We start from the raw sequence: 18,226 nt of genomic DNA, 5'->3' as shown, positions 1-18,226 counted from the left end.
TCAGCTAAGAAACACAGTTTGGAACAGTTTGCAATAATTAGTATCAACATGCAGATCTGCTGAACCAGAAACAATATTAAATTTTTCATAAAAACTAGAAATTAAGAATTTTATCAAGCTAGCGATTTAAAAACTAGAATCTGTTCTAAATAGTAAATTTTCATAACAATTTTATGTTAAGTACAATTACTTCTCGAAAACAGATTAAATTTTTACAAAATAAAATAAACCCAAATTACATATCATGTACTATCTGCCAGTCTCAACACATAACCAACTATACTGAATAAGAATGAGCATGTCTTTGATGAGACAGCACAGACACAATGTCATTTTTAGTACACAGTGTGAAGTTTCAGATTTCACATGGAAAGAAAACCATTAACGTAGTTCAAGAACTCAAAATTATATAAAGGGTTGCTACAATCTATTTTTTATCTCCACTAAAAGAATAATTGGCATGAGAGTAAAATAAGGAAGATTTATTTTAGATATTAAAAATAAATTCTGAGGTTTTCAGTTGGCATGCCCAGTGGAAGAAAGATGGTGTATTTGATAAGAAGCTTTCCTCTTTTCTCCTCCTTTACCTGGGTCAAACAGTAAGCCAAGCGGTGTAGGAATGTCAATATGGTCTATGCCAAGCTTAGGGTGGCATAGACCATAAAAGGTAAGAAATAAGTAAATAAAGTGGGGATGATGACAGTCAGATTTCTTACTGTCGGAGAAGGGAGTTACAAACATGCAAAGTGAAAAAGGCTAAGATAAACACTGTGGTGCTGAACTAGAATTAGAATTATCAGCGTGCACTCGTGGATTTTAATGTCTTAAATATTAACACATACATACATATATATTTCCTAGCTCTGTACACTGACAAGGCCTATAAACATGACACCAAGTAGCAATGGGCATAACTAGTTCCCAAATATAGTTAGTTCCTCTACTTACAGGAACAATGGCTCCTTGGAGAAATATATGCCTCTAGAGCTGAGACAGAAATTGCAAAGAAGTCTAGATCATCTGGTTATTATACTAAAAAGTAAAGAAGTACTCAAAGAATGAAAGAAATATGTCGAAAAAACAACCAGAAGCCAAATCGGAGATATTTCCATGGGTCAAGTCTGAAACAATTTGAGCATTAAAATAAATGACAGTTGCAGAGTTATAACCTTTATGAGGAAAATAAGAATTTATGTGTCTACACTGATATAAAGGAATATATAACTAAATGTGAGATAAGGAAAAGTTCTATCTCACAGAAGTCTTATGAAGAAATGTACAAATACCTATTAATTAAACTTACAGCGTGCACTCTTAACCAAGATAAAAATTAATATCGTCAGTAATGTGAAAATCAGCATTGTATGTCTCTCATTCGATGTAATAGTAAGATTACAGCATCACTCCTGGATTCATGAAAGATGTATAAATCATGAAGAAACATCAGCCAAACCCAATTTGAGGTACAAAGTAAGTGGCCTATACTCCTCACAAATATCAAAGTTAGGAAAGACAAAGAAAGACTAAACAAGACTAAAAGTCATGGCAATTAAATGTAACATATGATCCTAAATAGCTCCTGTAATAAAGGACATTAGGTAAAATATGCATGAAGTTTGTGGATTATATGGTCATTTTGGATCCATGATAATTTTTAAATTTTGACAGACTCTGGTTATATTGAAGAATGACCTTTTTTTGTTGTTTCTTTAAAGGAAACACACACTAAAAATATTAAGTTGTAAATTAGCATCCTGCCTGTTATTTATACACAAATGGTACAGAGCAAAACATACATACGTACATAAAGAGGGTGAAGGCAGAAGGACAGCAGAGGGAGGGAGAACAATAAAGCAAATGTGGAAAACTGAGGAAGGTGATAAAAGGATATATGAATAGCTTATTATTTTTTCAACTTTTCTGTAAATTAAAAATTATTTTGAAAAACTTCTGGTTGAGAGCAATTACTGGGAGCATGTTGCAAGGAGGCAATGATAGATTCTTTACAGAAAAAGATATATTTTCAATTTTGGGTAGTTGAAAAACAATCTAATGAAGGCAGAAAAGTTTGCCAAAATCACTTTTTTGCGTCTCGACTAGTCCTATGAGAAAAGGTCACCTAGAATTCAGTAAGTACTAAAAATAATATTAATAAAAATACCATCGCATTAACAACAAAGAATAATTTCTCTACCCACCTCTAAATCAGTTAAACATTTTTTTGAGGCAGGAGACAAAGGAGTAGAAGACTGATATGTACTGTGACGTTTCTGTGATACTTTCCTTTTAATTTCAGACTCTGAGTGTGATTCAGGTTCTTCTGTTTTCTTCATTACACGATCTAAAAGAAAGAAAAAAACTGAAAGTACTAAAATTAAATTTTATAAATTCCTCATGATCTTTGCTATAAAAAAACTAATTTATATTATCAAATTATGCTTTCGTTAAAATGTTTCAACATATATAACAACTTTAAGTCAAGACAATTACATGAAACATAACATAGTTCAAAAAAACAATTTTGAAACTATAACCCATCTACAGCTGATAAAAATGGTTTTCTACATATTCTAATGCCAGTATCATATCTCTATTTCTACCTTTCATACAACTACTTGAAATCCTTTACAGTGTAATAAAACTGCACACTTACCAACAGCATGGGGCCGACTTAACCTTATAGGGTTATTTTCAAATTTTTGGACATGAGGTGGATACTCTTTCCTAGAAAAGGAAATTTATATAGTTTTATTCTAACAGAAAAAAAATATTTTTCAAAATGAAAAAAATTAGGAAATACTTAAAATACCTTTAGTAAAAGCAAAGTACAGCTTCTTTGTCATATAAAAACTGATAACTATAAAATAATAAAGGCGTATTACACAAATATACTTGCGCTTAATATATTATAAGATCCCTAAGGTCAGTAGTGACTATATTTTATTTAGACTGTCAATCTACCAAAGTCCATAGAGGGCAGACTTTCAAATAAATATTTAATAAATGAAGCCAAATTACTGTCCTTTCAAAGTACTCACTTTGGAAAGTTATATATTATTCTCCAAATGCACAAAACTTGAGAATTTTTATTTTGGAACTGTCTTCATAATCAGTTTATAAAAAACACATTTAAAAAACTTGTAATACTTCGCAGTCACCTATTTTTTGCATTAAAAAAATCTCAGCTTAATAATGCTCAATTTGCCCAATTCTATTGTAAATGTTTTTAGTTTAAAAACAAATCGATAAATAAAAGAATATATAGTGAATAAGATATTGGTCTTCAGGACAATTCCAAAATCAGTATAAAAGATGTTCTATACAAAACCAGCAATCACAGAACAAGTATTTTAGACTTGTAACATTATGGGAATATAATTATACTTCTTTGATATATTTAATTGCATTGTTGGACTACATATACAATTGATTTTCAGGATTTTGAACATAATCCTTAGTAAATGAGGATCCTAAAATACCATATAAGTCCAAATATACACTAACTTTTGGTAAAAGTAAAAACACTATAGCTAATTGTGGGGTAAAAGCATTAAAGGAGATGTGAAAATGCAACAGACCAGGGAACTACAATAGCTAATTTCCCGCCCTAAAGAAATGCTTCTAAAAATATTCCCATTTTATTTAACTAGAGATTAAAAATAAGGTTATTCTATTATTTGTAAATCCATTCACACTAGTGATCAATGCCAATCACTGATTAACTCATTTAACAAAACCACTAAAGGAATTTTCCTGTAAAGATTTAATATCCTATTGTAAAAGTCAATGCACCTACATTGAAAACAAAATATAAAAACAGCACAAGTGTAATAGGAGTAATGATAGTGGTATATTTGTAATAGCAGTTAGCAAATAGTGAGCATCATGTGCCAGGTACTGTTCTAAGTGCTTTATATCTATTAATTACTTTAATCTTCACAATAACCTTATAAAGCATATATTATTAGCATTTTATAGATGAGAAAACTGAGGCACAATGAGGTTAATTAATTTGCCCATGGTCACACCACTATTAAAGAGCAACACCAGAATCTGAAGCCTGGCAAACTGCATCGACATTGGTAAGTAATAGTGTTTTCACCATTATTGAGCAGCATGATACAACTGGGCAATTTCCACCCTGCCAAAATTTTAATATTCATGAGGATACGAGTTGTGAAGATGAGAATATGCCTTAGAGATAGTAGTCCTAGTGTTATAAAAAAGGTTATCTGCTCCTAACTACACTTTATTTAGCTTAAAATAAAATATACAATAATTCTGAAGCAAAGTATGATAGTACTATTACGGTAAACTCCAAAAATTGTATATTACATATTTTTTAAAACAGTGGATAACTCAAAGAGTAGATATTCTTAAATACTAAGGGTTATCAACAAGAAAAACAATTAGTTGAAGTTAGAGTGCAGAAAACCTGGAAATACAGATATTCTAGGAAATCCTATAAGCACAGGTTTATTCAGTAGTAACTGACATAAATCATCTGAGACAAGTCATAGATGTGCAAGGATTGAAGAAAATGCTACATTAACACACTGTGTTCTTTGCAATTTGACCCAGTGCACCTAGCCCTGCATTACTAATGAGGAACAATCAACCCACTGAATGTATTATGTAACACCCATGACCTTACCATGCATTGTAAAGTTAATAAACTATTATGTATATCTGCCAGACTTATGGCAACTCCAAATCCAATATTTGCTATGTTTCTCAACAATCAACCCACTGAATGTATTATGTAACACCCATGACCTTACCATGCATTGTAAAGTTAATAAACTCTTATGTATATCTGCCAGACTTATGGCAACTCCAAATCCAATATTTGCTATGTTTCTCTATACAAACAGGGCAATTTAAATTGTTTAAAAATTTTTATTATAATGAATAAATTACAGAAATAAAAGCATATCTTAAGTTTAACACAAAAATATAAGAATTTCAGGATAAAAGTATTAGCTTGATAAAAGAATTAAAAAGGCTTTCTAGCCAAACTATCTTGTGTTTTTTTAAAATTTAGTTTTAAAAAAATTTTTGCTAGGTGATCAAAAATCAAACTTTATGTTAATTTCTTGGTTTCAGTATTCCATTACTCTACAGATATTAAAATTTCAAACTCCAAACTGGTATAAAGCTCAAGCCTAGGATTTAATCTCTCAGTGGATATTTCTTTCTCATCTCAAACCAAGCAGAGGCTGAGAAGCTTCCGTATCATGTTATATACAAGGTGGGAGGTTTTTTGGGCTTCTGAGGTTTGTGTTTTGTCGTCATAGTTTTAGAGAAAACCTCACTTCATGAACTCAACATTTACAAGCTGCATAAAATTAAGTAGGAGAGTTTTTATTTCTTCTTTGCAGTATTGTTTAAATAATATCAGAATGCTCTGCTCATTAAAGGCTAGAAATGCCTCTGCCCTGTAAGTGTTTAAAATAAACTTATTTTTGGAATAATTTTAGATATGCAGAAAAGCTGAAGAATTCACAACTTCCTTATATCTCTTACTTAGTTCCTCCTAATGTTAACACCTTCATTACCAACACTCATGTCAAAAAAGAAACCAACATTGGTATACTACAATTAACTAAACTCCAGACTTTATTCAAATTTCACCAGCTATTCCACTAATATCTCTTTTTTGTTATTCCAGAATCCAACCCAGGACTCACTGCATTTAGTCATCCTATTTCCTTAGTTTCTTCTTTGTTTCTCAGTCTTATGTTGTTTTTCATGACCTTAACACTTTGGAAAAGAACTGATCAGTTATTTTGTAGACTGTGCCTCAATTTAGGTCTCTGATGTTTTTTTCATAATTAGAATGAGGTTGTGGGTTTGGGGTAAGAGTATTACAGAGGTAAAAGTGCCCTTATCACATATCAGGGGGTACATGATATCAATGCTAACCTGGATCGTTTGGCTAAAGTTGGCTAAAGTTCAGGTTTCTCCAACCTGAAGTTACTATTTTTCCCTTCCTACATGCTATTTGGAAGCAACCGAGTCTGTCTAGCCCACAAAAGGAGTGAGGAAAGTTAAGCTTCAATTCCTGAAGAAGGGAGTATCTACACATATTATTTGGAATTCTGTAATAAACAGCTGTTCATTTCCCCCAATTCATGTTATTGCAGCTTGTAAATTCTTAGGATAATTCAATAAGTAAATTTATTCAATCATTTATATCCATATTACTCGTGGGTATTTTTTATACTTTAGGCTATACCCCCATTGTTTCAGTTTCGGCCCTTAGGAGCTTTCAGTTGGCTCCTGTGTATCTTTGATGTGACCTCATTCTTTTGTTTTTGTATATTCTGGAAAAAATATACATAATATAACATTTACAAAACTATTGAATGCTTTGCTAATCTTAATATGCATGCCATGCTTGTACAGGGGCTATGAAAATCTCTGTATTTTTCTAATTTTTGTATATATGTTGTTGAAGCAAATGCCTTTTTGTTTTATGATTGCTTGCTTGGTTTTCCGACACTGTTAAGATGCTCCACATTCATTTTCTGTTTTCTCTTAACCTAATCCTAGAATCATTTCTCCATGTTCCTTTTATTATAGAGTAGTATTAGAAAGCAGGATCAGGGCACTGGTGCCTTTTTTTCTTGGGGGGACTTGGTTTTAATGATCTTTTTATTAATCTTTCCATTGCTCTGATCTCAAAAGACATAAATTTCTATAAAATAAATCAATGTATTCATTCTAGTTAAAATCCATTATTCCAAGCTCTTCTTAAATTTATGTCGGTCAGTCTAATTTTCAAATATATGTATTAAACTCTCCCACAGTTGTACTCTAACCAAGAACTTCTTGCATATTTTATTTTAGGGACGCATATTGTTATATGACATTTAGTTGTGATACTCTTATTTATAGACTGTGCACATTATAAAATGTGCTACTTCATCTTAAATTTCATTAGTGATTCTAATTCTTAATTCCATCTCATGCTATAAAATTCTACTCTTGCTTTCTTTCTTTGCATTTCTTGTGACTCTAAAACATCCCTTTACTTACAAATTGTTATTTTATGTCTGATTCTTGTAAAAAAAACTTAGTGTAGCTGGATTTAATCCAGTTTGTATTTTATTAAATTTATTCAATCTGATCACAATTATTCATAGCTAACAGACTTCATGTTTTCTTTTTCATCTTACTTCATGGGTTGTTATTTTTATATTTGTATATTTATTATTTTACTGTTTCCACTTTTCCACTATTTTTACTGGTTTGCACAACTGCTGTTCATTGTCTCCCCAACCCCCAGCCCCCCAAGTTAACTTAAGAAATGAATATCTACCCTCCCTTACTGGACCCTTAGTCTCACTGCATATTTCTGTTCAGTAATATGTTATCAAGATTCCAACTGTTTCCTCAAGCAAAATGTGTTACTGCATCCCAATAAGGTAAGATCTTTAAAATCCATTTATTTTCCCACCCTCACCCTTCTAAACTTCCCCCAAAAAAGGCCTTAAGACTTCTTTTACTGCTGCCTTCCCACCTTCTCGACTCCTTGATTTTGGTGGGATCATTTTGAATACCTGGTCATGGACTATTTATTTTCCTTTGCAAAACATCTCTATTTGGAAGGCAGGACATGCTTAGCCTTAACTGAATGTCACTGACTTGGTTTAACTGTACCAAATTATAAATCATATATAAAAAACTCATTAAAAAAAAAAACTCAAAGATTTATCATGTAATAACACTTCTCTACCTAAAATGCCCGGAAGGCTTCTAGTGAGTGTATCAATATAAAATTCAAACTCTTCAGATCATCTTTCAAACCCTTTTTTGATCTGGATCCTAGTTGACCTAACCAAACTCACCTCAAAACATTGTCCCCCTCTGTTCTTCAAGTAATGGCCCTTCCTTCTAGTCTTTGAACATGTCAAATTCATTCCTACATTAATATCATAGCATCATCTCTTCCTTATCTGGAAAAGCCATCTCTATGATCATAGCATGACTGACTCTTCATTTAGTCCTTGGTTAAATGTTAGCTTCACAATAAAGAGTTTCTCTGATCTTGCAATCCACAGTCACTTTCTATCACATCATCAATTACACTGCTTTATAAGGAATTTGTTTTTACGTTTTACTTGTTCATTATTAGTCTTTGCCCATCAAAATGTTAACTACAAGGAGTACAGAGATTTTGTCTGTTTTGTTCATTACTGTATCCTTATGCCTAGAACACAGCACACATTGATAAATAGACCGAATATATGTGTATATTGAAAACACTGAATGTAATTAGAAGTGCATTTCTCAGGTCAAATAATTGCACAAACATTGCTGTACAAAAATAGAATGTCAAAACTGACCCACTAGCCACCAAGCAGTAATGCAAAATATTAATTTGTCAGTCAAATATCATAACTCAGGCATTTGAAAGGCACTGTAAACATGTTTATATCGAGTGTACAGGTTGGAGAGAATATGAATATACCTGGACTCTCTAGTCTTTTTATTATCTTACTATCTAGCCTATTTCTAGTGTTTTCACATTCGATCACTATTTTCTTCACAGTGTGTTTTATTATGTGGCAAGACAAATCATTCTTCTCGTTCCCCACTTATTCTTCTTTTTAAAAAAATAAGTGTTGCTCTTCTCAAATATTTTTCTAAATAAACTTTAGAATAAATTGGTCAAATTTATTTTAAAAAGTCAGAGATTTTGACTAAAACTGCATTAAATTAAGGCTCTACATATGTGCTATATAACACAATATATTAGTAACATATTATTTATAAAAGTTAACTATAATTTGTTTATTTACCCTTTTTAAGGTTAATATCAAATAAACAATCAAGAATATAACATATGCCTCAGATTAGGTTGTTTAGGTACATTTATAAAAAGTTACACATTAATTTTATTCATGGACATTTAATTGTAATTGCTATTGTGAATGAAATTTTGGTCTTTCCAATATATATTCCAATTGATTATAAATAGATAAAATCATTATCAGTCTTGTACTCTAATACTACCATCATGCTCAACTCTTACTATTTATAAGGTTTCAGATGATTCTGTTATTAATTCTAAGGAAGACAATGTCATCTGAATATAATTTAATTTCAGATACCTTGGGACAATAATTTATAATGGTATTATATATTGGTACCACCTATCTGCAAAAACAATTTAGTAATACTTATCAAGAGCATTAAAAATATTTGAAACCTAGACCAAAGAATCCTTTCTCAGAGGTTTAAGAGATGCATTTAGAAATTTATATACAAAACTGTTCATCTATGTGTCATATACAACAGTGAAAAACAATCAGAAATGGGCTAATGGGTAAATAAATTATGTATGTGCAGGACAAGATATTACATAATCATTACAAAATTATTTTTAGAAGCCAATTTAATGACACAGAAAAATGCTAGTACATATTGTTAAGGGAAAATAGAATATACAGTTCTATTTTTATTAGAATTCGGAATACACAGCTCTATTTTTATTGTAACTCCAAATGTGTTAGGAATATGAAAAAGTTATTAGGAGATAAAGATTAGAAAGAAATGCATCGAAAGCCTAATAATGTAATTTTCTATTTTGAGAGCATTAAAAAAAATTATAAAATCTCCATTACTTGTCTTTTCAAACACACCCTTTAAGTAAACATTACTAGTATTTTGTGTGTATTCTTCTATTGTATTTTTCAATTTGTACCTCTTTGTTTCAAAATTCTCTACAATACAGATAATAATAAATATTTTAAAAATTTAATTTGAAAATCACTATGTGAGGTCAACAAATCCTTTATGTAGGGAAGGAAAAAAAAAATGGTTCTAATACCACATTAAATAGTCTAGACTGCTGGTGCTACCACATTCACTGTATCCACAACCTATCTATCCATGAGACAGAAGGAAATTTATGTCATTCGACTTGTTGAAGTAACCCACAACAAAAAAACTGACAGCAAATTTTTTAAGTCTGCAAACTCTGAATCTTAATATTGTTATTCATTATTTATTCCAGCTTGGTTTTAAACTTAAAACACACCTCACTGTGCCTAGTACATAGTATAGATAGAAAAAGGCTGGAAATGATTAGTCTTCCACAACTACCTAACTTTTGTTTATTAGATAAGCCATTCTCTTATAAACAAATCATTTAATTCAGAGATGTATAGTCCCTTGTGTTAAAGAACTTCTATTACTCCTTCAAAGATTAGGAAAATGTGGCTTAGTGTTCACAAGGACAGAAAACGATTATGTGAAAAATTTACGAAGTAAAATCTACTGATGCAAAATTTCTTCTCAGTTTATCTCTGACAAAGCTAAACAAAAAATAACTTCAGGCAAGGATCTAAAGGATTAATGGGCTAAATTCAACCTAACAGTAACTAAGCTGCTGAATAAATCACTCAAGTGTATATACTACAAGGTATTTTAGAAATAGCTGCTGCTCCATATTTAGTCCCTGTCATTAATCTTAGTACAAAAGATTGAATTTCAGTAACTATTACTATTACAAAAATTTAAACTTTGACAGTGTAAAAGTCAGTTTTAAATAATTATCTCATTTGTTCCTCATAAGTCTCCTTTAAAGTTGGGCAAACATATTATCGCCATTTTAGAGTAAGTTATGTGTCTACTGATAATGCTGTTATGTGTCTACTGGTAAGGTTGGTTGCTTAATTCTACATCTCTGACTCCTATTTCAGTACTACTGCAACAAGAACATAAGCTCCAAGAGGGTAAGGATTTCTGTCTGCACCTAGAAGAGTGCCTGGCACATAGAGTCATTGCAGTACTTGCTGAATGTAACAATGAATAAATTTCCTATACAGAAACATGCATAAGAAGCCAAAACAGTGAGAAAAAATTCGGTATAAACCCTCCGAAGCTATTGTAAATAAGAGAATAATCTTAAATCTTTATGTTATTCTAATAATATAGATAGTATCTATATTTTATCTATTTAATGGTGCAACATATAGAAAAGAATTTGTATAAAACAAGTCTGTTTCAATATGTGATTATATGAAGACTTTTTTAATGCATATTCTTTAACAATTTTTAAAAAAATCTTATTAAAATATAGTCACTTATATTTTAATATAGTCACTTATGAGTTAAAAATGTTTAAATATAATATGACATTTTATATCTGACAAAAATGATATACTCAAAAAGAAAAATAGACACAATGGAAAATAATTTTTCTTTCCCAGAAGACAGGTAGTAAAGTATCTGCAAAATCCATTCATTTAAAACAAGTAATATTTGTAAAGTATTTCAGAATTATGAAATATGTCTAAATCTTTTGTTGACAGGATCATCTTTAAATTTACATTTCAGAAACTTGGCATTCATGAAATATATGCATATTATAAAACATTGCAAGTTCTCTGCTTTGCCTCCTCTATACCTTTAAACAAAATTAAGAGTTAAAAGTATGTAATTAAAATGACAAAATGTCCCTTCTTTTGACCCTCATCAATTACATGAAAGTATTTGTTTAATACAAGGGCTGTTAATCTGTTTGTGGGGGGAAGGGTTCATAAAATGCTTTTGAGACACTCAGGAAAACAAGAAAAAAGATATGCACATGTACATAATATTCTACATACATACATTGAGGAGAGAAGATATGGACATCTGCTTTAGAACAATTATAACCATTACACTATTCTAAGAAATGTGTTCTTAAAAACTTGTTTTCATGTTATTTACATTATTCGACATTTCTGCTAAAGGACAATTGCTTCCAGTATTGTTACAAAGGGAACAAACAGTGATCATGAAATTCTATTACAAATTTTTGGGTCAGAATAGCAATACATTTGATGTTAAGACTTTTAACTCAAGGCTTAAGGTATTCTAATTCCATTTCCCTCACACTCCACCAAAATGTAAAAACAAAGGTATTATTACTAAAATACAACAAGAAATATTTTAATGATGGAACTGAAATCAAATTTACTACTAAGGCATTGAAAATAGTCCATTTTTAGTAGGAAAGTAGTCGCACATCAGTATAAATATATAACTACTACTCATGGAAAAATGTATATTAAGAATTATGGTGAAACACTACCCACGTAAGTCAAATATTTGTGTTATTAACATGTTTCCTTTTATTAAAATAATTACTGTTTTAATGGATATTTTTAAAAACATATAAACAAACTAATATTTTACTGTTATATCCATGCTGTAATATCATCAATATTAAGCTTACCTTTCCTTTTGGTCCAGACTGCTTAAAACATGAAAAAGAAAAAAAATGTAAGAGGCGCGACCTCATTTTTGATATATCATTGTAGTTTTAGTAACTGTAGTCAAAAAGGCAAAACTCTAATGCGATTCACTTGTTTTTAAACACATTACAGATACATGTTATATACTATGTTTTAAAATTTGTCAGATATATAAGTTGTTTTTCAATTGTCAACAGAAAATACTTTATATCTAAACATATTAAAGGAAGAAAAGAAGGATAAACAAGTATATGAAAAATTCTTGAAAGAGCTTTAGCTAACCATGCAATATTTGAGGATATAAGTTAGAGTAGTTACGTAAACAGTCTTCAAGAAACAATACAATGTCTTGAAAGTTAAAAATTTTTAGTGGTTATAATCCTGTTATTAGAGGTGATTATTTGCTTGTGAGTATGGAAATTTTTGCACAAAAGCCTTAAATACAGTATATGGTTTGGGACACAAGGAAAGGCCTGGGTTTTTAAATCATGGTCTCTAATCAAAAGTCCAATATATAAAAGGTCCACCCTTCTCAATAGTTCATGGAAAATGTAAAAACATCAACTACAAAAGAGTAAAATTACAAACATCTTCAAGATTTACATCCTAGTAATATTCTTCTTTATTACAAAAGGAACTAAATATTCAGAACTCTTAAGAAAAACATAGTGTACAAAATCCCTGAGACTCCATGTTAACTTTTTTTGTATCCTTATCATGTGGAACACACAAAAAAAATATCAATTTAATCCTAGCAAATTTTAAAAAAAGAAATATGGCAACTTGGTTTTATCTAAATGACATGGGAAAAAAAACTTATTTTGAGAGGAATTATAAACCTACATGATACCATATTTCACATTTCACTTTTGCTAGTGAGAAAAGTGAATAATCTGTAAAAAATAAGTTCATATTGAATAAATGACAGAAAAATAAGGAAATATTATTTACAGCCATTAAAGTAAGTGAAACAAAATATAAGCATGAAAGCTTAAATATTTATTTATTTCTAACAGGAAAAGTAAAATGAAAACCAAAAGTTAGGCATTGAATTAACACCTAACTAGCCATTTCCAACTCTATACTCTTGTGCCCAAGAAGTGAGAAGAATTTAGAACCCCTTATTTTTGTTTTGGTTGCTGAACTGACCTGTATAGAAACAGGTTTGGTTCTTTCCAATAAACGAAGGGAGTTAGGAAGAAAACAAAACAACAAAACGCACACGCACGAGTGAAAGAGTGAGAGAGAGAGAGAGAGAGAGAGAGAGAGAGAGAGAGAGAGAGAGAACCCATGCTCATTTCTCTTACTCTTGAAAAATACATTATGACATGATACCTAATTTATAATTTGTGATGCTTTTACAAGATTCCTCAATATGTATTTATTATCAACTCCTGCCCTAGAGTTGCTTATTTTTAAAAAAAGGCTTTTAAAAAATAGGGAGGGAAGCCATAATTAGTAATGTAGGGCTTTGTAAAAATATCAACTTACATTCTTGTTGGACTATTTCATTCTTGAACTAGTGGTATACTAGTGCTTTCTAAATATTTTTTTAAAAAAGGAGAAGGAGGAAGAGGAGGAGGAGGACCTGATTTAGGACTTCAAAAATTCTTTCAAAATAGTGCTTTCCATTAATAATTAAATTTTGCTTATTCCAGAAGCCCATTTTCCCATTTACTATATATGTATGCTTTTGCAGACATTCATTTTCCCCTATGACCCCTACAAATCTTTTCATCTACCTTTAATAAAAAACAAAAACAAAAAGTGAAAATTTAAATAAAACATAAACCAGTAAATGTTAGGAGTGAAGTCTGACTAAAGATAGGGGTGAACATGGTATAGAGTTACATAAGTTTTTTTAATTTCCATGTTTCTTTTTGCCATACCAATACTATCTTCTTCGATCACTATCTGTGTTAAACAACCTATCTTTTCAATATGAATTAACATTTGGAACAGTGGTAAGAAAAGAGACTGGAACCATTATATTCTCCAAATAGTAGCTAATCTGATCTTTTTACAATCTTCACTCATTCCTTTTATATTAAAAAGGTATAACATAGGTGTTCCCATATCTTACTAGAGAACTGTAAATTATTAAAAATGTAGGTCTGATTTACTAAGAGACCAGTTATACCATTCATCCCCAGATTAGACTATCTGTGTGTGAATTACCAACTGATGACATTTTGTTTCATTTCAAATTAAGAGTTGAGAAAATAAGAAAAATTAAGAGACACTATAAACCCTCATCTGAAGCCTGACAGTTGTGCCAACACTACACTAATTAAAACAAAAGTGCTGTAGCAACCACCTCAGGTGAAGGCTTTCTTCATGACTTTGAAGATGTGGTTTCTGCTGCATGCAGTGTTCTCTTCTAGCTAGTACACTATAAAAGCTACTTAATACTTCCATTGTGAATGCTTTACTGCTTCCTTCTCTGTAAACAGTACTATACATACTTTGTACATCTCTACTACTGCACTTACCACGTAATCGTGTTTACTTGTTTTTCTCACCTCTACCCTAATCAAACTTGTGCTTCAAGGCAGGGACTTTGTCATATTCATCTTTGACTATTCTGTACCTCATCTATGCCTAGTATGTAGCATGAAATCACTCAAATATTTCTGAAGGAAGAAAATTAGAAAAACTCTCAATAACTTGCCTTTGAATTTCAAAATCTTTTTAATGATATGCTGCAGTAGGAATAAGAAATGTTTATTCTTTAAATAAGAGATAAACATAAGTAGACTCTGTCCTGCTGACATAACTCCCTACTGAACTGTCAAGTATTTTAACTCACGATTTTTTCTTTAAATACAAATTAATTAAGGTTTTACTTATAAAACAACATTTTATAAGTAAATATCAGTTCTTATTAACAGAATCTAATCTTTTATGTAGATGCAAAGATACACATGCAAGGTATAATGAATGCTGACATGTATAATAAAATAAAACAAATCAATATCCAGACTGAAATCAGTTTTTTAACATTACCAATAAGGAAAGGAGAGATGGGAAGAATAGATCACAATGCGGATGATTCCAAACTAATAGATAACTTCAAAAAAAATAACAATTTTTGTTGTAGATATATCACTTGATTTTAAATTAGTATTTCAACTTAGACCACATTTTTAGAATTATCAAGATGACAGATCATTATTGGCGAGAGTCTAACAATGTGTCAGTATTTGAAAAACTATGCTATCCCTTCTTTCATCCCCCTAATTACTACCCTTTTATTATTTATTCTAATTTTTGTGCCATATATAGGTCAGAGAGCTTAATTTGTGTTCTTTACAGTACGGCAAGATAATTTTTGGCATGTGATGTAATTTATCTTTCTCTTTAGTTTGATTTCTCAAATATTTTATGTGAAAACTATGGTAAAAATATATTTAAGCAAAGAAAAAGTTTTCTTACTATCCTTATGAGAAAGATTTAAGAGTTTTAGTTTGAAAATCTATGTTATAGCAAATCTATGTAAACAGTAAACATAGCAAGGGTTTCTGAGAGACATTTTCTGAATGAGTAGCAGTCTAAAGTGACATTTTTTTAAATAATAAAGAACAACACCTAGCATATATACCAAATCTTTAAATTTTACTAGTTATAAGAAAAAGTAATGCAACAATTCATAATACAAGGTATTAAGAGATTCTTTATTTACTTATTGGAGTCTAAGAATTTCTTAGTCAATTGAAATTGACTCAGAACTGAAATCCAACTGAAATTTTATAACTATTCTAAAATGGTTATAAAAAACCTCAAAAGCATTTAAAACACAAAGCTTTCCCCATTGTTACTTCCATTATTTCAAGGTTCAAGTAGTACTTTCACAATCAATGAGAACATCCAAATCTACTCACAATTACTAAAATAAGATTTTCTCAAACATTTACAACTAATAAAGTATTTATTTTGATACTATAAAATCTTATAAACTTTATAAAGAAAGTAATGTAGTAACTACAGTTTTACTCATCAGAGCTAAACTACCAGCTAAAGATTTTTCTGTCAAATGTAAGTGCAGTGTGGAAAAATTAGGGTAACTTAACTGCAATATAATGCAACAGAATGGCTTTTATTTAAAACATCTCTATTTACAGAATGTGATTTAGTCAAAAGCAGATATAAAATAATAAAATTCTAGGACATGAATTATTTCAGAGACATGAATATATCTTTATAAACAATGGAAACAAGTAAAATTCCACAAAGTGTAAAAAAAAAAAAAAAAAAGCTTTAAAAGAAACAGTGAAAAAATCTATTGGAATCCTTACCTTTGGGCTGCTGTTTTTACTGATGACATCTGTGTATCAGAATGCTGAATATGACTACGATGAACTGCACTTCCAGAACATAGTGATGTATTCTGTGTATTTCCACTGCAGATTCAAGAAACAAAGAATAATGCGAACAGGAGAAAGTTACATACACATATGCAAAATAAATCCTTTAAAATCTGAGCAAACACAAGAAAAATTTTTACCACTTAAAAAAAATGTATAGAAAACCCATCACCCATGATAAATTGTCTATTAGGAGTTTCCCACTTTCTGAATTTGTCTCTAAATGTTTCCAATCCAATTCTTGAAGGAAGACAAAGAGTAGAACACTAGAAATTAGGAATTTAATAAATATTTTGTACCAAAAAATTTCTAGTAAATTAATTCAGATATATTGTCTCTCCCTTTTCTCTCTTTAGAAACTTTTATAAAAAAGCTTTTAAACTATGAGTATTAGTTTCCTTATATGCCAAAATAAAAATAAGTGTGAAAAAAAAAGAGTTCTAAATTCTACTTCTGATTCTGCCACTAGCTTGAAAGTTACTTAGCTTTGATGTACCTCAATAGTTTGACTATAAAATGACAAAGTAAAAATTAAATAGTGATTTTCAACCCTACTTCCAGGAGACGTAACAGCTCAATCAGATCAGTAACAGTGGTTCACTATGACAACCATTAGGAAAGGTGGCTTATATCTAGATGAGAAGAAAAATAAGAAATCTTTAAAGTCCCTTATTGAGATAATCCTGATAAGAATCCCCTTAAAGCAGACATGACCATCCCCCCTACCGTGCCTTCTACTTCTAATATAACAACTAAGATTTTATTAACCATACAAAAGCAAGCTCATTTTATAAAACCCTAGTCTACTGAAATTTTTCTTGCAATATTTTTATTTGGAACCACGAAATCATCCCTATTCCCAAGAGTCAAAGCAAAGAATGTTCACACTGGGACCACTCTACCTGTTGACCTTACTTTACAGGGTGGGTCACTTGGCCACAAAGGTAGTTAGTTTCAGTGTCAAACTCTTTATCTTTTCTGTAGGAATGTGTGGTGAAGTGCCTATACCTCAATTTCTTACTGTTGCTCAGCATGTTAAGCCCAATTGGGTTGCCTTTCAAAGGTTTTAAACTTTCAGTCTTGTTTTGTCTTGCACATGTCTTCCAGGGATCACCAGAACTAGTAGCAACAATTTCAGATTGACGATTTAACTGTAAAAAAAAAATAAAAATCCATAAATGTTAAAGAGTCAACAAATACCATAACAAGAGTCAATAAATAGCAACAACTATTTGAAAACCTATTAAAAAGGCAATAAAAACGTACCAGATATTAGGGATGGGGAAGAGGAATGTCAGTGGCATGGATCTAAGAGTAATTCAACTACGATACTTTTTTTTCCCCTCTAAGGACAACACGAATATATAGGATATGGGTATTTATATTATTTTCTTTTCATTTAAATCTTTCCAAAGATATCTGAGAAAATTAAAGCAAAAAAAGAAGAGATGAAGGTAGAGGATCTTAGGAGAACTCTTTCCCAAGAGTAAAAAATAAATATTTCCCCTGCTTAATAGGCCTTGCTGCTATCTGTAGGGTAGTACAGCCATATATGGCAATAAGTTAGCATTTCAACTAATACAAAGACTTGGCCTTAACATCAAAGTTTCT

The 18,226-nt window shown here is 30.6% G+C and overlaps 1 protein-coding gene and 1 non-coding gene across 10 annotated transcripts in view; both read right to left on the bottom strand.

Annotated features, from left to right (window-relative positions):
* The window catches only part of SENP6 (SUMO specific peptidase 6), a 91,719-nt gene that overhangs the window by 38,568 nt on the left and 34,925 nt on the right, over positions 1-18,226 (bottom strand). For 5 of the 9 annotated variants that reach the window (XM_016141695.2, XM_016141692.2, XM_016141698.2 and 2 more), the window contains exons 4-8: positions 17,624-17,766; positions 16,547-16,651; positions 12,233-12,253; positions 2,654-2,724; positions 2,199-2,341 (exon numbers count right to left, since the gene is read on the bottom strand). In XM_016141695.2, coding sequence (XP_015997181.2) covers positions 2,199-2,341; positions 2,654-2,724; positions 12,233-12,253; positions 16,547-16,651; positions 17,624-17,766 — 483 coding nt within the window. The remainder of the gene's footprint in view (positions 1-2,198; positions 2,342-2,653; positions 2,725-12,232; positions 12,254-16,546; positions 16,652-17,623; positions 17,767-18,226) is intronic. The other 4 variants (XM_016141697.2, XM_016141694.2, XM_036219519.1 and 1 more) reach the window with 2 other exon arrangements.
* LOC118606456 lies at positions 6,358-6,465 on the bottom strand. The gene has a single exon (XR_004952411.1). It is a non-coding gene; the product is annotated as a U6 spliceosomal RNA (small nuclear RNA).

Source organism: Rousettus aegyptiacus, unplaced genomic scaffold, assembly GCF_014176215.1.
Source record: "Rousettus aegyptiacus isolate mRouAeg1 unplaced genomic scaffold, mRouAeg1.p scaffold_m13_p_1, whole genome shotgun sequence".
In the NCBI taxonomy this organism is placed as follows: Eukaryota; Metazoa; Chordata; class Mammalia; order Chiroptera; family Pteropodidae; genus Rousettus; species Rousettus aegyptiacus.
Note: the sequence above shows the minus strand (reverse complement) of the source record. Positions and strands in the feature narration are given on the sequence as shown.